The 13,809-nt window shown below is 51.9% G+C and overlaps 6 protein-coding genes across 6 annotated transcripts; 2 read left to right on the top strand and 4 right to left on the bottom strand.

Annotated features, from left to right (window-relative positions):
• Positions 1-383: 383 nt before the first annotated feature.
• BDW74DRAFT_188770 (uncharacterized protein) lies at positions 384-1,355 on the top strand (the record flags this gene model as incomplete). The annotated part of the gene is made up of 2 exons (XM_073731805.1): positions 384-730; positions 773-1,355. 2 exons carry the CDS (start codon positions 384-386, stop codon positions 1,353-1,355), a joined length of 930 nt encoding a protein of 309 aa, XP_073578611.1.
• Positions 1,356-1,682: 327 nt separating this feature from the next.
• BDW74DRAFT_105802 (cytochrome P450) lies at positions 1,683-3,934 on the bottom strand. The gene is made up of 7 exons (XM_073721614.1): positions 3,413-3,934; positions 3,053-3,365; positions 2,770-3,004; positions 2,425-2,718; positions 2,246-2,371; positions 2,012-2,175; positions 1,683-1,958 (listed from the first exon to the last, which is right to left on the bottom strand). Exons 1-7 carry the CDS (start codon positions 3,645-3,647, stop codon positions 1,793-1,795), a joined length of 1,533 nt encoding a protein of 510 aa, XP_073578610.1. The 5' UTR covers positions 3,648-3,934; the 3' UTR covers positions 1,683-1,792.
• Positions 3,935-4,922: 988 nt separating this feature from the next.
• On the bottom strand, positions 4,923-6,430 carry BDW74DRAFT_162654 (SDR family NAD(P)-dependent oxidoreductase). Its single transcript, XM_073725995.1, has 2 exons — positions 5,946-6,430; positions 4,923-5,894 (listed from the first exon to the last, which is right to left on the bottom strand). Exons 1-2 carry the CDS (start codon positions 6,054-6,056, stop codon positions 5,229-5,231), a joined length of 777 nt encoding a protein of 258 aa, XP_073578609.1. The 5' UTR covers positions 6,057-6,430; the 3' UTR covers positions 4,923-5,228.
• On the bottom strand, positions 6,123-7,641 carry BDW74DRAFT_188766 (tyrosinase family protein; the record flags this gene model as incomplete). The annotated part of the gene is made up of 5 exons (XM_073731804.1): positions 6,123-6,860; positions 6,908-6,935; positions 6,991-7,297; positions 7,356-7,441; positions 7,495-7,641. 5 exons carry the CDS (start codon positions 7,639-7,641, stop codon positions 6,565-6,567), a joined length of 864 nt encoding a protein of 287 aa, XP_073578608.1. The 3' UTR covers positions 6,123-6,564.
• Positions 7,642-9,831: 2,190 nt separating this feature from the next.
• Positions 9,832-10,334, top strand: BDW74DRAFT_183205 (uncharacterized protein; the record flags this gene model as incomplete). Its single annotated transcript, XM_073730449.1, has 2 exons — positions 9,832-9,894; positions 9,954-10,334. The coding sequence occupies 2 exons, from the start codon at positions 9,832-9,834 to the stop codon at positions 10,332-10,334; spliced, it is 444 nt and encodes a 147-aa protein (XP_073578607.1).
• Positions 10,335-11,300: 966 nt separating this feature from the next.
• BDW74DRAFT_171145 (uncharacterized protein) lies at positions 11,301-12,889 on the bottom strand (the record flags this gene model as incomplete). Its single annotated transcript, XM_073727264.1, has 4 exons — positions 11,301-11,813; positions 11,901-12,082; positions 12,136-12,643; positions 12,752-12,889. 4 exons carry the CDS (start codon positions 12,887-12,889, stop codon positions 11,301-11,303), a joined length of 1,341 nt encoding a protein of 446 aa, XP_073578606.1.
• Positions 12,890-13,809: the final 920 nt, after the last annotated feature.

Genomic DNA, 13,809 nt, shown 5'->3' with positions numbered 1-13,809 from the left:
CATTCGATTCGATTCGATTCGTATATACATATCCTGATAGATTTCGGTTTTGTTTTGTGTTTATAGCCGAAGAATGATATACCCTCGAACCTGTAACAAACTCTCCAAGAACCAGGACGTAGTGACGGTGCTCGGACGTCTTGTGGGTCTGACAGCGTCAGGTATAGTATCAGTCCGCCAATCCAAACTGTATTCTCCATGCCCTGTGCAAATGTGCCTCGGTTAGCAATCAAGTGGATTCAGGGACTGCAATGTGAAACGTTTAGTACTGAAACATTTCCGTGCCCAAAGCGGGACTCCGCATCTACACCCCGTATTAATAGACCCTTTCTATGCCCCGAATGTGTCATTGACTAAACCATTTCTCTCTTTTGCCTGCCGCTATGAAGAAGTCAATCTCCCTCCTCAACCTCTCCCTGCTACTCTGGTCTGCTCCAGGGGCCCTCGCACAATGCGATCTCCCGACAACCTACAGCTGGTCATCGACTGGTCCCCTCGCGGAGCCTCAGTCCGGATGGGCAGCACTCAAGGATTTTACCGCTGTTCCCTATAACAACCAGTACCTGGTGTATTCATCGTACCACGACACCGGCACCACCTGGGGCTCCATGAATTTCGGCCTCTTCTCCAGCTGGTCCGATATGGCTTCAGCAAGCCAGAATGCCATGAGTTCGGGAACGGTTGCACCGACCCTGTTCTACTTTGAACCGACCGATGTCTGGATTCTGGCGTATCAATAGGGTCCAACGGCTTTCTCCTATCGGACCTCGAGTGATCCCACTGATCCCAATGGGTGGTCGTCGGCACAGCCGCTCTTCTCAGGTTCGATCACTGACTCTGATACCGGGGTTATTGATCAAACCGTGATTGGCGATGATACGAACATGTATCTTTTCTTCGCCGGGGATAACGGCAAGATCTACCGCGCCAGCATGCCCATCGACCAATTCCCGGGTGACTTTGGGACCGAGTACGAGACCATCTTGTCCGATGAGCGAAACAACCTCTTTGAGGCCGTGCAGGTCTACACCGTCCAAGGTCAGAACAAGTATCTGATGATCGTCGAGGCCATTGGGGCGAATGGGCGGTATTTCCGCTCCTTCACGGCCGACAACCTCGGAGGCGAATGGACACCACAGGCTGCAACGGAGGACGAACCCTTTGCTGGCAAGGCCAACAGCGGTGCGACCTGGACCGACGACATCAGTCACGGTGACCTCGTCCGTAGCACCGCCGACCAGACGATGACCATTGACCCTTGCAACCTGCAGTTCCTCTACCAGGGGCGGGACCCGACTGTCAGCACCGACTACGACCTGCTGCCGTACAGACCGGGATTGCTCACGCTGCAGTGAAACGATACTGACTAAGGATTCCCTTTCATACATTAGGTCTGGCGGTTTATTCCCTGTGTTTAATGTTGACAAGCCTTGGGTGGACCTTGCGCGGAAACAATATATATTCCTGGTGTCTACTAGATGATCCCATCAGTAAAACGATGAATTTCATTCAAGTGCCAAATCCCAACCTCCAAAAACAGAACATGCAAACAATCAAATCATTAGAACTCTAGAAAGAAAACTCAACACACAGCGAACGGTAAGAATAGTATACACGGCTCTTGTAGATAGACTCCGACTCCGATCGAGCAAATGGGAGAAGAAAGTAGAGGAAACCCACAAAACATGCCGACAACAACTACAGAACCTGGAAGCTAATCATAAACGTTCTGCAAAAAGTAAAGCACTGGGGATCTGGAACATGCGACCGTGCAATCATGAAAAGGGGGATCCTAGACATTGCGAACAGCAACCCTAACTCGGGTCCCCGAGCCGCGGAAACCGATGATGAAGCCATCAAAGACTTCGACATCCTGTGGAGTCATGGTTTCGTCCCGGGTAAAGTCAAACCGAGTCGTGAACATGGCTAGAGCAAGGGCCAGCTCTGCGTATGCCAGACTGTGTATGGTCAGTTCCCGTGTGTCACAGAGGATATGTGAACTTGTACGTACTTTGATCCCAAGCATTGTCTCGCGCCTCTGGAAAAACTGACAAGGTACTTGTCTAGTTGCTTGGAATCCGGCCCTAGCCATCTCTCTGGCTTGAATTCTTGGACATCGGGGCCCCAGATTGTTGGGTCACGGTGAACGGACGAGGCGGAGATTCCAACGATTGTCTATAATGCATTCATTAGCACTCAGTCGCTCACAGATTAACGGCCAGGAATTAGTTGAGAGAGGGCATACACCAGCTGGAATAACCTTGCCATCTACTACCAATGGAGCAACGCCCGACTTGGCACCAGGGACAATCCGAGGCAAGCGACCCGGGATAGGCGTCTGGGAGCGAAGAGACTCCTTCACACAAGCCATCTATGTAGGGTTAGCAGGCGGAAGGAAGAGTTTCAGACCAGTGCAGTACCAACCAGGTAGGGCAGCCTCTCGAGGGATGTGAGCTCAAAATCATCGACCGACGCTAGGTTGGCCTGTCGGACTTCGTGCTTGAGGGCCTCGTATGCCTTATGGTTGGCAGTCAGCAGGTTGATGGCGACGGCGAGGGTCGTTGCAGTGGTGTCGGCCCCAGCTACCAGGACATCGATGGCCTCGGCATTGAGCTCATGCTGGTCCAGATCGGAGAGCCCCTCGAAGAGAACCTTGTGGCTCATGGAATTCCCAGCCACCTTGGCACCTTGAAATGATGATACGGCGTCCCGGGTGGTCTGTGGAAGACGAGGTCAGAACATGGACTTGATCTGCGTGTGATAACTCACCAGGTGAAGCCGGGCCATGGCTGCGGGTGGCCCTCCCATCGCAATGGCGAGGGATGGTGGTACGATCGCCATGATCGACTGCAGTAGTGGCAAATACATCCGGTTCCAGAGGGTCGCGACAACAAGGTCGAACGCCTGCAGGAAATCGGCTTCGAAATTTGTCTCTTTGACTTGGCCCATCAGGTCAAACGACTGGCCGAATCCCAGGTCAGAGATAATGTCGATGGTCATGCATCTGGCAATGTGAGTCAAGGAAGGTCAACAGACTTTAGGAGTACTGTACCTGACTGCGTTGTAGATGTTCAGGGGCCCTTTATCGCTCATCCCCATTACCACTGTGCAAAGACGATCCACCTTCTCGTACAGGAGGTGGTGCATTGCCCGGACCGACGCCTTGGAGAAGAAATTGTTCATCTTCTTGCGGCGTTGTCGATGCAATGCCCGGTCCGTTTCGACCACCGCAGTATGAGGCGTCCCAAATCCGGCGTAGAAGTCCGCATGCTTTAGGTAGGCCTGATCTTGCGAGTAAATCGTGTGGTAGAGATTGGCATCCGATATATGAATTTCATTAGGACTGATACGGAGGGCACGTGTGTCTGCAGGGTCAGTGTACGCGAACTTATGCCTGAGGAGATGGGCGTACTGTATTTGCGATGCAGCTCCTCGAAGACCTGATCTGCACAACCGCCTCTGCTGACAAAGTACAGCCACCAGGTCGACAGAGCCGCTAGACGCGGACCAGGGAATGAGGCTAGAGGGTGCAGGTTCAGCAGGTACAAGGCGCGGCCTAGCATGTAGGCCAAGAGGGCAAAGGCCAGGGGAGCCAGGTGCATCCCCGTCAGGGACACCACCTGCTTAAACAAGATTTGATGCAGCATGGCTTGGATTCTGGTTCAATTCGAAAGAGCACGATGAGCCTCAAATATACAGATGGCATCGGAGGCTTTGTACCGGAAAAGCCGCTGACAAAGGGAATAAATCGAGCGACCGGCGCGGTTCGGAAGTAGGGCCCCCCTACATGCCAGTCATTGTTCCCATTGCACATTCCGCTGTCCGTCACAGGTAGTGTCACAGCTCCATCTGGGATCCAGCATATCCCATCCTCCACTTGTCTAGATTAGTGACGAAGCACGGAAGATCGGGTTGGAGGTTGACATAGGGTGATGCGCTGACACGCCACGATTGGGCAAACGGACCGTTATTTTCCATCGGTACCCGGCCATCTGCTTACTAGGTGCAAGGAATTGGGAGTACTTGCTTTTTCCGACCGAACATCCTTTTTAAGCCTCACATGGAATCAACAAGCTCCATGATTATGCGCCCATGATCCCTCTGGCTGCTGCGGGTGGCTTGGGGCGCTCGGATCCCGTCTGCCACCCCCTTTTTGTCGTAAAACAAAGAACGGGTACTACACTCGACCAGCTGTCTACCGCCTCTCACCGTTTCGTTGTGCATCACTCATGCTGATGCGGCTCTCCGCCAAGCGCCGGTCCCCTGCGGATCTGGCACTGACGCCTCCCAGTGCTTATTCCTTTCGCCGAAGGATCCGCCGAGTTCATCTTGGTAATCAGATCTGACAATAGATTGAGTACGCGTCGTTGCTGTTCTAAGCAGCTTGCGTCAGTTCAACTGCATGGTGTTTTCTTTCTGCCTGGGAAATGCCTCGAGGTCCGGCTATACTCCGTGTCACACGGCAGACGGAAGCGAAAATTGCCGATGAGTCGGGCTGAGAGATTTTTCGTGAGGGCCCATCTGGCCCTCAGACATAGGCGGCACAATTAGCTGGTGTCGCTAAGGTTAACAAGCCATGGAAGGCAGCAGTACCTAAAATGCTTGCGGGAGCGCTTGGCGTACAGCCACTCGTCAGGCCTCCCCTTGGCAGCAGCATAAGACTGGATTCAACGTTCGCCTAAGATCTAGGTTGAGAGCCTGCGCAGGTAGAATTGAACCGGACCCTTTATTTTAGACGTGGGCTGTTGGGGGATTGGGAAGGGCGGGTGAGGAAGGAAGGGCCGTTCTAGAGAGGGTAATCATTGGTTACTGTTGTCGCCGGCAAGAGGTTGCCGCGAAATGTCCGAGAGTCACGGTATAAAAGTAAAGCTGCATGGCTTATTGCAAATCCCCCGCCCCTTGTCTCGGGTTGATGGGCCTTCCGGAGAGAGGTCAGTCGTATACTCGACGCAGCCCTACTGTACAACGACGCCGCCTGACGCAAGTACACAGCAAACTAAGTGCAGAAGCGGGCTCCAAAAGTGCCGAATGGATGGTGGCAACTAATCTGTTTTTTGTTTTCTTTTCTTCAATATTCTTTCTACTGCACAGCCTGAGTCTTGATTCCGTATCCAGTGTGCCCGTCGTCTGCATGGTCCCCGAATACTCCTACACTTGAAAATTGCTGTTAACGTAATGTCGCGGGGTAGAGAGCTAGTTTTCCAGTTCATTAATGATCTGCCAGTCTGCTAATACATCGCCCATCCTCCACTGGCAGATATTGTCTGCCCTGTAATCCATCGACTCTCATCACTCGCCAGCAACAAGACGACCAGGGCGATATCCTCAACAGTGGCAACTCGATTCTCGATCGGAGTATCAGCCTTTTGTTTTTCGACAATTTCGCTCGGTATGTTTTCGTAAAGATCCGTCTTCACAGGACCGGGGTTCACTGTGTTGACAGTATGCCCAGCGCTGCCCAACTCAGCAGCCCAGCACCGCGTCAGGCCTTCCAATGCAGCTTTTGATGAACAATATACCGAGAGCTCTTTGAAGCCGTGTCGTCCACCCACAGAGCCAATGTTGATGATGCGTCCGGGCGCACGGAGATGGGGAAGGACCGCCTGGAGCATGAGCATGGGGGCGCGGACGTTGAGATCATAGATGGAACTGAAATCCTCGACTGTCACGTCTTCAAGACGCCTCACAAGCTCCTTGCCGGCATTGTTCACCAAGATGTCGATGTCACTGCCAAAGTTGCGGATAGTTTCGGCCACAATGTGACCGGGAGAAGCAGGATCCCGGAGATCGCGCTTGATCGCAACTGCATCCGAACCGTTGCCAAATGACTTGATTTGTTCCATCAATTTATTCAGACCGGGCTCACTGCTTGGCGAGGTGTAGGTAATGGCAACCTTGAGCATGTCAGCACGAGCTACTCACTGAAGAGTGAGATGGTGCGGTACCTTTGCGCCATGCCGAGCGAGCTCTAGGACCAGACCAGCTCCGATACCGCGAGACCCCCCCGTTACGATGGCCACCCTACCAGCAAGACGAGCACGCGTTTTGGACTCCATGGCAAACCGATCTCGGTATCTTTGCTGCGAGCTTGGATGGGGTTGAGACAGCAGTCTATCGATTTCTCAGTCACAAATGGCTTGAAATCACCACCATGGGCTGTGCCTCTCGTATTATATGCAGCCCATTTGCTAGAGAGCTGGCGGTGATACGGATTGCTGAACGGTCTCCAATGCAGTATTTCCGAAGGACTGATGACCAGCAAGCAAAGATGACGTGTTGAGGCTGCTAGGAGGACTGGGCGAGACGCAGGGGGCCTATGGGGGGTGGCAGGGCCCCTCCGCATGCGTCAGCCAAGCCTGTCACTGCAGATCCGATACGAACTGAGCCTTCTTGAGTGTTTCGAAGAGACATATTCTACTGCCTATCACCGAAGGTACTGTCTATTTATAATCCTGGGTGTCTTGTCTTTGTATTTATACACGGTCGCACTCGTTGGTTGATGCCGGGCTACGGCTCGAATGCCGGTGACCTACGACACCTCCACGGTCGCTTATCCCCACTCCCTCAATAAACGTACTCAGCACAATTGACCTGTCCATGCAAATCCATCACATCGCCAACGGTCGCGTTGGGGATCACACCGACCATCCACAAGGTGTGGTTTAACGTGGTCACATTCCCGGCGTCCCCGTCGTAATCCCGCAGAGCGGCGGACGGATACTCAAAGTTCTCCTCGTCGAGATACGACTGTGGCGGGATATTGGTGCCGCTGATCTCATGACGGCGCGAGCTGATGTTGGCTGACTGCCATGTCCACCACAGTCGGTCGAGATTGGCGTGGTGCAGGTAGAAGAGCGGATCTGCTGTTCGTTAGTACTGATGACCATCTCCGTAGATGGGCACTTACCACCAGGGCTTGCAACAATATCGGCAATCTAGACGGAACATTATTATACGGCGTACTGACAGAGCGAGAGAATGGCAACTTACAGTGCCTCCGACGCCGAGATGGCCCGCGACATGAGGATTCTCAATGAGGCAGTTCCAGGCTTCCTCGTACGTGGTTGCAGCCATACATTTGTCGACATTCTCTTGCTTAGCCAGTGCAAAGGTTTCCGGTACAAATGCACGGTGGAGGCAGGCATTATCATGGAGACTTGTTTGGTTGAGGTGCAGAACGAGGTCCTGAAATGGCCCATCATCGACGCAATGACCTCCCTCTCCACCGAAGCCAGTCTCAGGATCGAAGACTGACGATTCATTCAATGCCCCAACGTCGAGCGCCTCGTGCCAGTACCTAATACCACGTGGCTTAGCCCTAGCCGCTTGCAAAAAGAAGAAACCCCAAGACCTACGGATGACCGCCAGTGTAGTTGCATTCGGTCTGCAGGACATACTCGTGGGCGTGCACGAAGTATCGGTGCCATGGAAGAAAGGCCCCCTGTCCATGCAGGTCAGTCTATGCGTGACAGGTCAGAAAGAGGATCGTCCTACCACAGAATGGATGAAGTTGGACTGCACCAGATGGGCGTAGACCAGCTCGTCCCAACGGCTCTTGGGGCCTTCGAGTCTCATCTTCGGAGGCGATTCCATGAGACAGAGTTCGGCGTCAATAAAGGCACTCTTCTCGGTCTCGCTCATCTTGTGCCTGGGTTCACGTTAGCCTCCCTGAATTGATCTCAAAGTGCAGCGGCACTGTACCAGGCCTTGCGTTTGTTGACCGTGCAATTTCCTGGTGCACGTATGCTCTCTGTTGCGGAAACAGACGCTGATGCGAGCCCGCAGGCCCAGAGGAGAAATGCAAGCCGCATCCTGGCGAGATGTTCTGCTTGATGCGTTGCACGAGACAATGGACGTTGAAGCTTTGGTCTCCCGGGCGATCCTCAATATATAGTCATCCGCTACAAAGAGCTTACGCTGGATGGATCTTCTGGGGGGCATTGCGGACCTCCCAATAGAGATCGGCTGTGCTTCTAGAACTGTTCTGCAGTGCAAACAAGCCTCAAGTTCCTCGGCCATCTCGGAATAAAGTGCGAAAGGTCTGCATGACCTCGGAATTAGACTACTCAAAAACTCCACTGTACACTATAAGGTGGATAACAACCTACTATTTGTCAAACAGAGGACTCCACAACCTGTCAAGATGCGACAGAGTGATCCAGACGGCGTCCTGCTTCATTTTGAAGGAAGCTTGAGTTGCAGCCTAGAGGCATTCCCATCCCCGTTCATCCACATCTGCTTCTCATGGCCACTTTGTGTCAGTCAACGGGCTTTCAGACGTCGTTATTTTCCAGTGATTGGCTGACTAAGTGGTGAAACCAGCAAACAGTGGTAATGGACAGGATAACAGGAAACGCAGGTTACGAATCGGGGTACAAGCAATCGGCCTGTCTAACCAACGATTGGGTTTATTATTTCGCATACCAGGTTGACTCGAGGAGATGATGCCCATTAACCCGTTGACGCTTACCATATTCGAGTGATTCGCCTCTCCAGATATCCTGACGGCATCAATCAACTAAGTCATAGCGCCCTTGATTATTGAAGCAGCGTTAGTGAAATAGAAAGTAATAGAAGAAGGTATATCGGTGCACACTCGAGTCACCACTATCGCGGCGGGAAAGTACATTCGGAACTGGGGGTAGGCCAGGGCCTCAGAGCAGATGAAGGGCTGGGAAGCAGGGGTTGGACTCCTATCTCGACCTGCCACGACAAACACCATGATCCGCGACATAGAAATGACCTCCCGCAGTAGGAATCACCTTGTTAGAGGTAGCGGGTGTCGTGATATACACCACAAGAACGACGGTCACCGCCAATGTACGAAGCAAACCTACCTTCAGAGAGCCGAGAGTCATGGAAAAGCCCATAATCGCCCCCTTCCCGCAGAAACACATTGGTCACAGGGAGGAGCGTGATATGAGATACAAAGATCCTAAGCTTGGAAAACCGCACATTTGGCCCTGGATGAATGCCAACACAGCCGGACAGCGGCTTTCGTGAATTTGACCACCCTACTGGGTAGATGTTGATTAGCATATAGATGCCCATCCTAGGTACGATAATACTCGCCATGCTCGGACAGTAAAGGGCCGATTTGAGGACAACAGACCTAGTGAAATTAATGACAGTCGGCGAGAACGCCAACCTGGAGACACCATAAGACAGGTCACCGCGCGCGGGCAGCTTCAAATCGCTTAGTCGCACCACACCAGCAAGTGCGCAGACAAGACTCTTGGGGATAGCATGACCAACGCCCGGTGCAGCTGGGATCTGCTGAACGACTCATGTATAGGAAAGCTCAGTCGCATGACCGCGGTCCTCCAACCGAAGATGAAAGGCGGACCAAGGGAAGAGGTTATTGTTAGGCATGCGCAGTTACCGTGTGGTCCCTACCTAGGGTTTCGGCAGTCGCAGAGAAGAACTGCGCCATGGGCATAGGCCATGCTGAGGGTGAGTTCAGGGAAAGCAGGCGTAGTGAATGGGAAAGTGAGTGGTTTTTAGTCACTCGTCTGCAGGCGATGCCGTGGCAGATCACCTACTGGCAAACTCCAGACGCTCACCATTCACTGCGTACTGGTGAAATATAAGGGCAGCTCAGAACCACTCCAGAACTCCAGAAAGTTTGCATATAAGCCACTATCTTTCTCCCCAGGGAGAGAACTTTCATCCTTCAACCACTAACCCCTATCTACCATCAGCTACATATCAAGCTTCTATCTTTGATTTTTGACATTGAACTCTCACTTCAATTTCCGATTCTTGGTTCGATCTCCAACCCTCTTCTCGACCTTCAATCCCATCTGGAACTTTTAATCCTCAATCACCACGATGCGTGTCCAGGTCGTCCAGATCCTGGTCATCCTCATGGCCCTTTTTGCCATGGTGTCGGCTGTGAGTTCCCCTGATCATTCCGCGTCAAGAATCTCGCATCTAAAATATTTCTTCTTTAGCACACCTTGTATTGCGCCGATGAGGACCACGCGGCTCCCTGGCAAGCCATCTCGGATGGTATGCACCACATCAAGAACATTGAGCATTCCGGCAAAGGGATCGGACAGGATGGCAAGGCGACGGGCGAGCACGGTGGATGGGCCTGGATCCCCGCCCACTCCTGCGCCAAGCTCTACTGCAACAACGGTGGCGCTTTCTTTTGGTGCAATGAGGACAAGAACACGGACAAGTGGATGCGAGTTGAACACATCCGCGAAGGCCTCGACACCATTGCTCACGAATGCCCCAAGTACCCCAAGGAGAAGAAGAAGTGGACTGGCGGTGTCCTCGACCACCCCGACAACTGGTCCGCTGTGATGAGATTCGATCCCGCCTGCTAAGCAAGCCTTGCAGGATATTGGATTCGCATCAGAATCTCCGTGGTTTGGTTCTCTCACCAACAACATTTTTTTCTTTTTACATCTTCGTGCGTTCAATCATGTTGGTGCAGCCCTGGTTGGTCTTTTGACTAGCTCTGGTGGTTTGCACGTCTTTTCGTTGTTACATGTCTCTGCGTTCCCCATTAATGGCCTTGTTTAATAACAGGCCACGTTGTCCATGTTTACATGGTCTTGCGGTTGGAGAACCCTCTACAAACTGCGTTTTCTTTTCCTTTTCTGTAGCTACTGTACTAAAACGTTGTCAACAACGCTTACCGAAGTAGTTATTTGCAATGTGATACACTTGCGTATTCCAATAGATTCTCTCTCGTAGTTTCCGTAGCTCCCATCCCAGCGTAAACGCTGCAGGTATTTTGGCTGTTGTGTAGAACATTTAGGAAGATGACAGGATAAATACAGATCTTGATACGCTGAGTATGTCAACCGAGAGCTTGAAGCGGTTGGCGGGGAGGTGTGCCTGCCTAGCCCTTGACGTTTTGCTAACCCCCAGCTCAGTTGGCATCTGACATAGCGAACTAACGCAGGGATTGCCATGAACGAAAGACTCTTGGTGACGGACAGAAAGCACCCAACATGGGAGACGTGCTCAGTTGCTCCTAGGCAACTCCGTCAACGCCGGAACTATACTGATATCCGGTGACAATGAAGTGCCGTCTCATAGCTGCATGGGCTTCCAGGGCTGAAGCCCCCTTGCAGCCTTGCACGAAGGCGAATTCACGATCTACAGAGGCAAGCACACACCTATATCCAGACGATAAGTGCCCGAAATTCGGTTCGGTAGGAGTTTATATTGTGTTTTTTTGTAGCAGGCGTTGCCCCCTTGCCTACAGCCGAGTATATGTGATTGCAAACTAGAATCTACTCGGCATGGCTAAAGGTAGAGAGTGGAGGGCGCAACTCGTTACACTATCTCCAGCTGTTCCAGGACACTGTCACACTGTCGGAAACCTGATCCTCAGTTATGTCATTTGCCCTAGGCTGGTGGTTCCTCACTAAGCGATTTAGTGCGAATCCCCAAGCTTGTGCGACGCGGTCGTCAGGCTTGTAGTTATTGTACCCATCGCCATTCCAAGCAACGGTAGCATTGCCTGCTTTTTGCTCCTTATTAAACACCATATAGGTAGACCATGTCAACCCCGAGTTGAATGCGACTTCCATATGCTGCAGGCGGGGCATGCGTCGCGCCGCGTATCCAGTGGAAATGCAATTCAACAGATAGAGTTCCCTATTGACCACGTCGCGGTCCCAGTATATATGGCCACCCCTGATCGGATCTGGTCCCTTGGCCCGCTCGACTGCATCTGCGTAGTCAAAGTCTGGATCATCGATATCGCCGAATTCGAAGTCCTCCGTTACAATCGGGCCCGGATCTTTGAGCCACTCACCAGAGGGGAGAAAGTCGGGGCGGCGGATTTGGATCTTCTCCAAGTTAGGTCACTCAGGGGGCTCTCCGCGCGGGATGCCGAAGTCGTCGATAGGACAGAGGAAGTCATTTGCCAAAGGCACGTCGTCAAGGTGGAGTTCCCGCAGCGAGAGGCTAAGGTTGCGGATATTGGTAGTCAGAAGGTCGTGCTCCTTGGAGCACAAAACAGGTGCTGGCAGACTCTCGTGCAGCGGGTCAACTGTGAGAGCACGGAGGTGCAATGTTCGAAGAGTGGCTGAGAGGTGGAGAAGAGCCTCTGCAACAGCTGTGTGAACGGATTAGTGTCGCACGGCCAATAGAAGCAAGATTCTCTCGTACCACTGCGTCGATGTTGTGCGTAATCGAGATGCTCTGGTAGAGCAGTATCGTCCGCCTCCAATTCCCAGTGAGTTAAGGTGGGACATGCATGAGCAATCCAGCAGGCTGCCTCGAGCCGGATGTTCTTGCTATTGCCACGATAAAAACACCGGTTATCGGCAATTATACGATCCACACATTCCGCACGAGGTAGAGGAACACTCTTGCTGCTAAATTCCGCTCTGTACGGCCAGGCTGCCCCTTTTCCTCTCGCTTTGCCAGATCTATTCCAGGGAGCTGTGCCAGGCTCATAGCCTTTCTCGCGACCTAGTGTCTCGATACTGATTATCACGCGCCGGTCGGTGTCTATGCCGCTTAGAAGGCCGAAGAGCTTAAGCGTTGCTGCTGTGAAGGCCTCATTGTTTGCTCGTTGTATGAAGTTGTCTGGCGAATAAGTCTCCTCCGGCGTGCTGTCTATGATTCGTTCGTAGTCTGGTAGGTCCCAGGGCAAGATTATGCAGTAGAGAATCTCTTTGATCAGTTTGCGTCGAGCAGCAACGTGGGGAGCGTTCAATGTGAGAGCTTAAATTGAGGTAGCCCCCTTTCCGTCATCGTAGAGTTCGCTGCGTATGCAGACTCGGTCATATATAAAGGCCTCAAAGGCTGCCTGCCACGTGCGGCCAACCAAAGCATACTGGGTGAGAAAGCGTTGAGGATCGTCTCGCCGGTGCTCGGCGATTTGAGCGACAAGTTCGAAGGGAAGGCCGCACCCCATTGTTTCAATGACGTTGGAGGCGAGACTCGGGTGAAAAAATTGAGGGGCAAGATGACGCTTAATTAGCTGAAACTCGTATGGTACATACTAGCAACATCTAGTGCCATCACGTGGAGGTAACCACAGCCCTTTGTTATCCAGATGACAATATTGTTCCGGTTTGCCATTCAAGGCAGTTAGGTTATTGCAGTTCTGTGATAATACATCGTCAGCCGTAGGCGGGGGTGGTCCCAAAGGAGGGACGATGTCCAATCGAATTGCGCGCTCTACCTAGGTAATATTATGATAAATGCCAACCTACGGCTTCGCCACATTGCCCATATCTGGTCCCACCAGGTCTGCTTTCCCCAGAGTGTTTGGCCCCTTCTGGCCTTTCATGATCACGTTGTATAGTGCCTACTCCCTAGGGGTTAAACCGTCGCGCCCGTGTCTGTGTTTCTTATCCCCCTATTAATCCATTATACATGCTCCTATCCCCTGTTATACATGCCCTGTAGCCTGCTTTTTACTGCCGCTGCCCTTAACCCTTTATTCTTTGCCCCTCCCTAATTATTACTAGCCTTGTATAATAATAGTAGCTTTACTAATATATTATATACACGCGCGCGCCTGGTATACTTATACACGTGTAAAAACTTCCTATTACTCTTTCTTTTTTTTTTTTTTTATTCTTTTTTTTTCCTTTCCCTATACCATGTAAATCTATCTCTAAATCCTATCTATGTTAATTCCTAACCTAAAACTACTCTTGCCAGGCTAGGTAATATAATAGCATAAATCTTTTTTTTTATAACCCTACTTACTAGGTTTGGATCTATATAGCTACCCGCTGCTAGTACACCATGACTTCCTTTACCCTCCTTACCTGCCTCCGCACCCGCCACTGCAACTACCCATTCACTGCAACTGCCGCCCTCCGC

The sequence above is a fragment of the Aspergillus multicolor genome (genome assembly GCF_047715735.1).
Source record: "Aspergillus multicolor strain CBS 133.54 unplaced genomic scaffold BDW74scaffold_43, whole genome shotgun sequence".
NCBI lineage: Eukaryota > Fungi > Ascomycota > Eurotiomycetes > Eurotiales > Aspergillaceae > Aspergillus > Aspergillus multicolor.
Note: the sequence above shows the minus strand (reverse complement) of the source record. Positions and strands in the feature narration are given on the sequence as shown.

Coding starts and splice junctions, on each gene's coding strand:
- BDW74DRAFT_162654 (XM_073725995.1), bottom strand. CDS start 6,056: ATGGAGTCCAAAACGCGTGCTCGTCTTGCTGGTAGGGTGGCCATCGTA. Junction 5,895..5,945: donor TCGCTCGGCATGGCGCAAAG/GTACCGCACCAT, acceptor GACATGCTCAAG/GTTGCCATTACCTACACCTC.
- BDW74DRAFT_105802 (XM_073721614.1), bottom strand. CDS start 3,647: ATGCTGCATCAAATCTTGTTTAAGCAGGTGGTGTCCCTGACGGGGATG. Junction 3,366..3,412: donor GGAGCTGCATCGCAAATACA/GTACGCCCATCT, acceptor CTGACCCTGCAG/ACACACGTGCCCTCCGTATC. Junction 1,959..2,011: donor AGACAATGCTTGGGATCAAA/GTACGTACAAGT, acceptor GACCATACACAG/TCTGGCATACGCAGAGCTGG.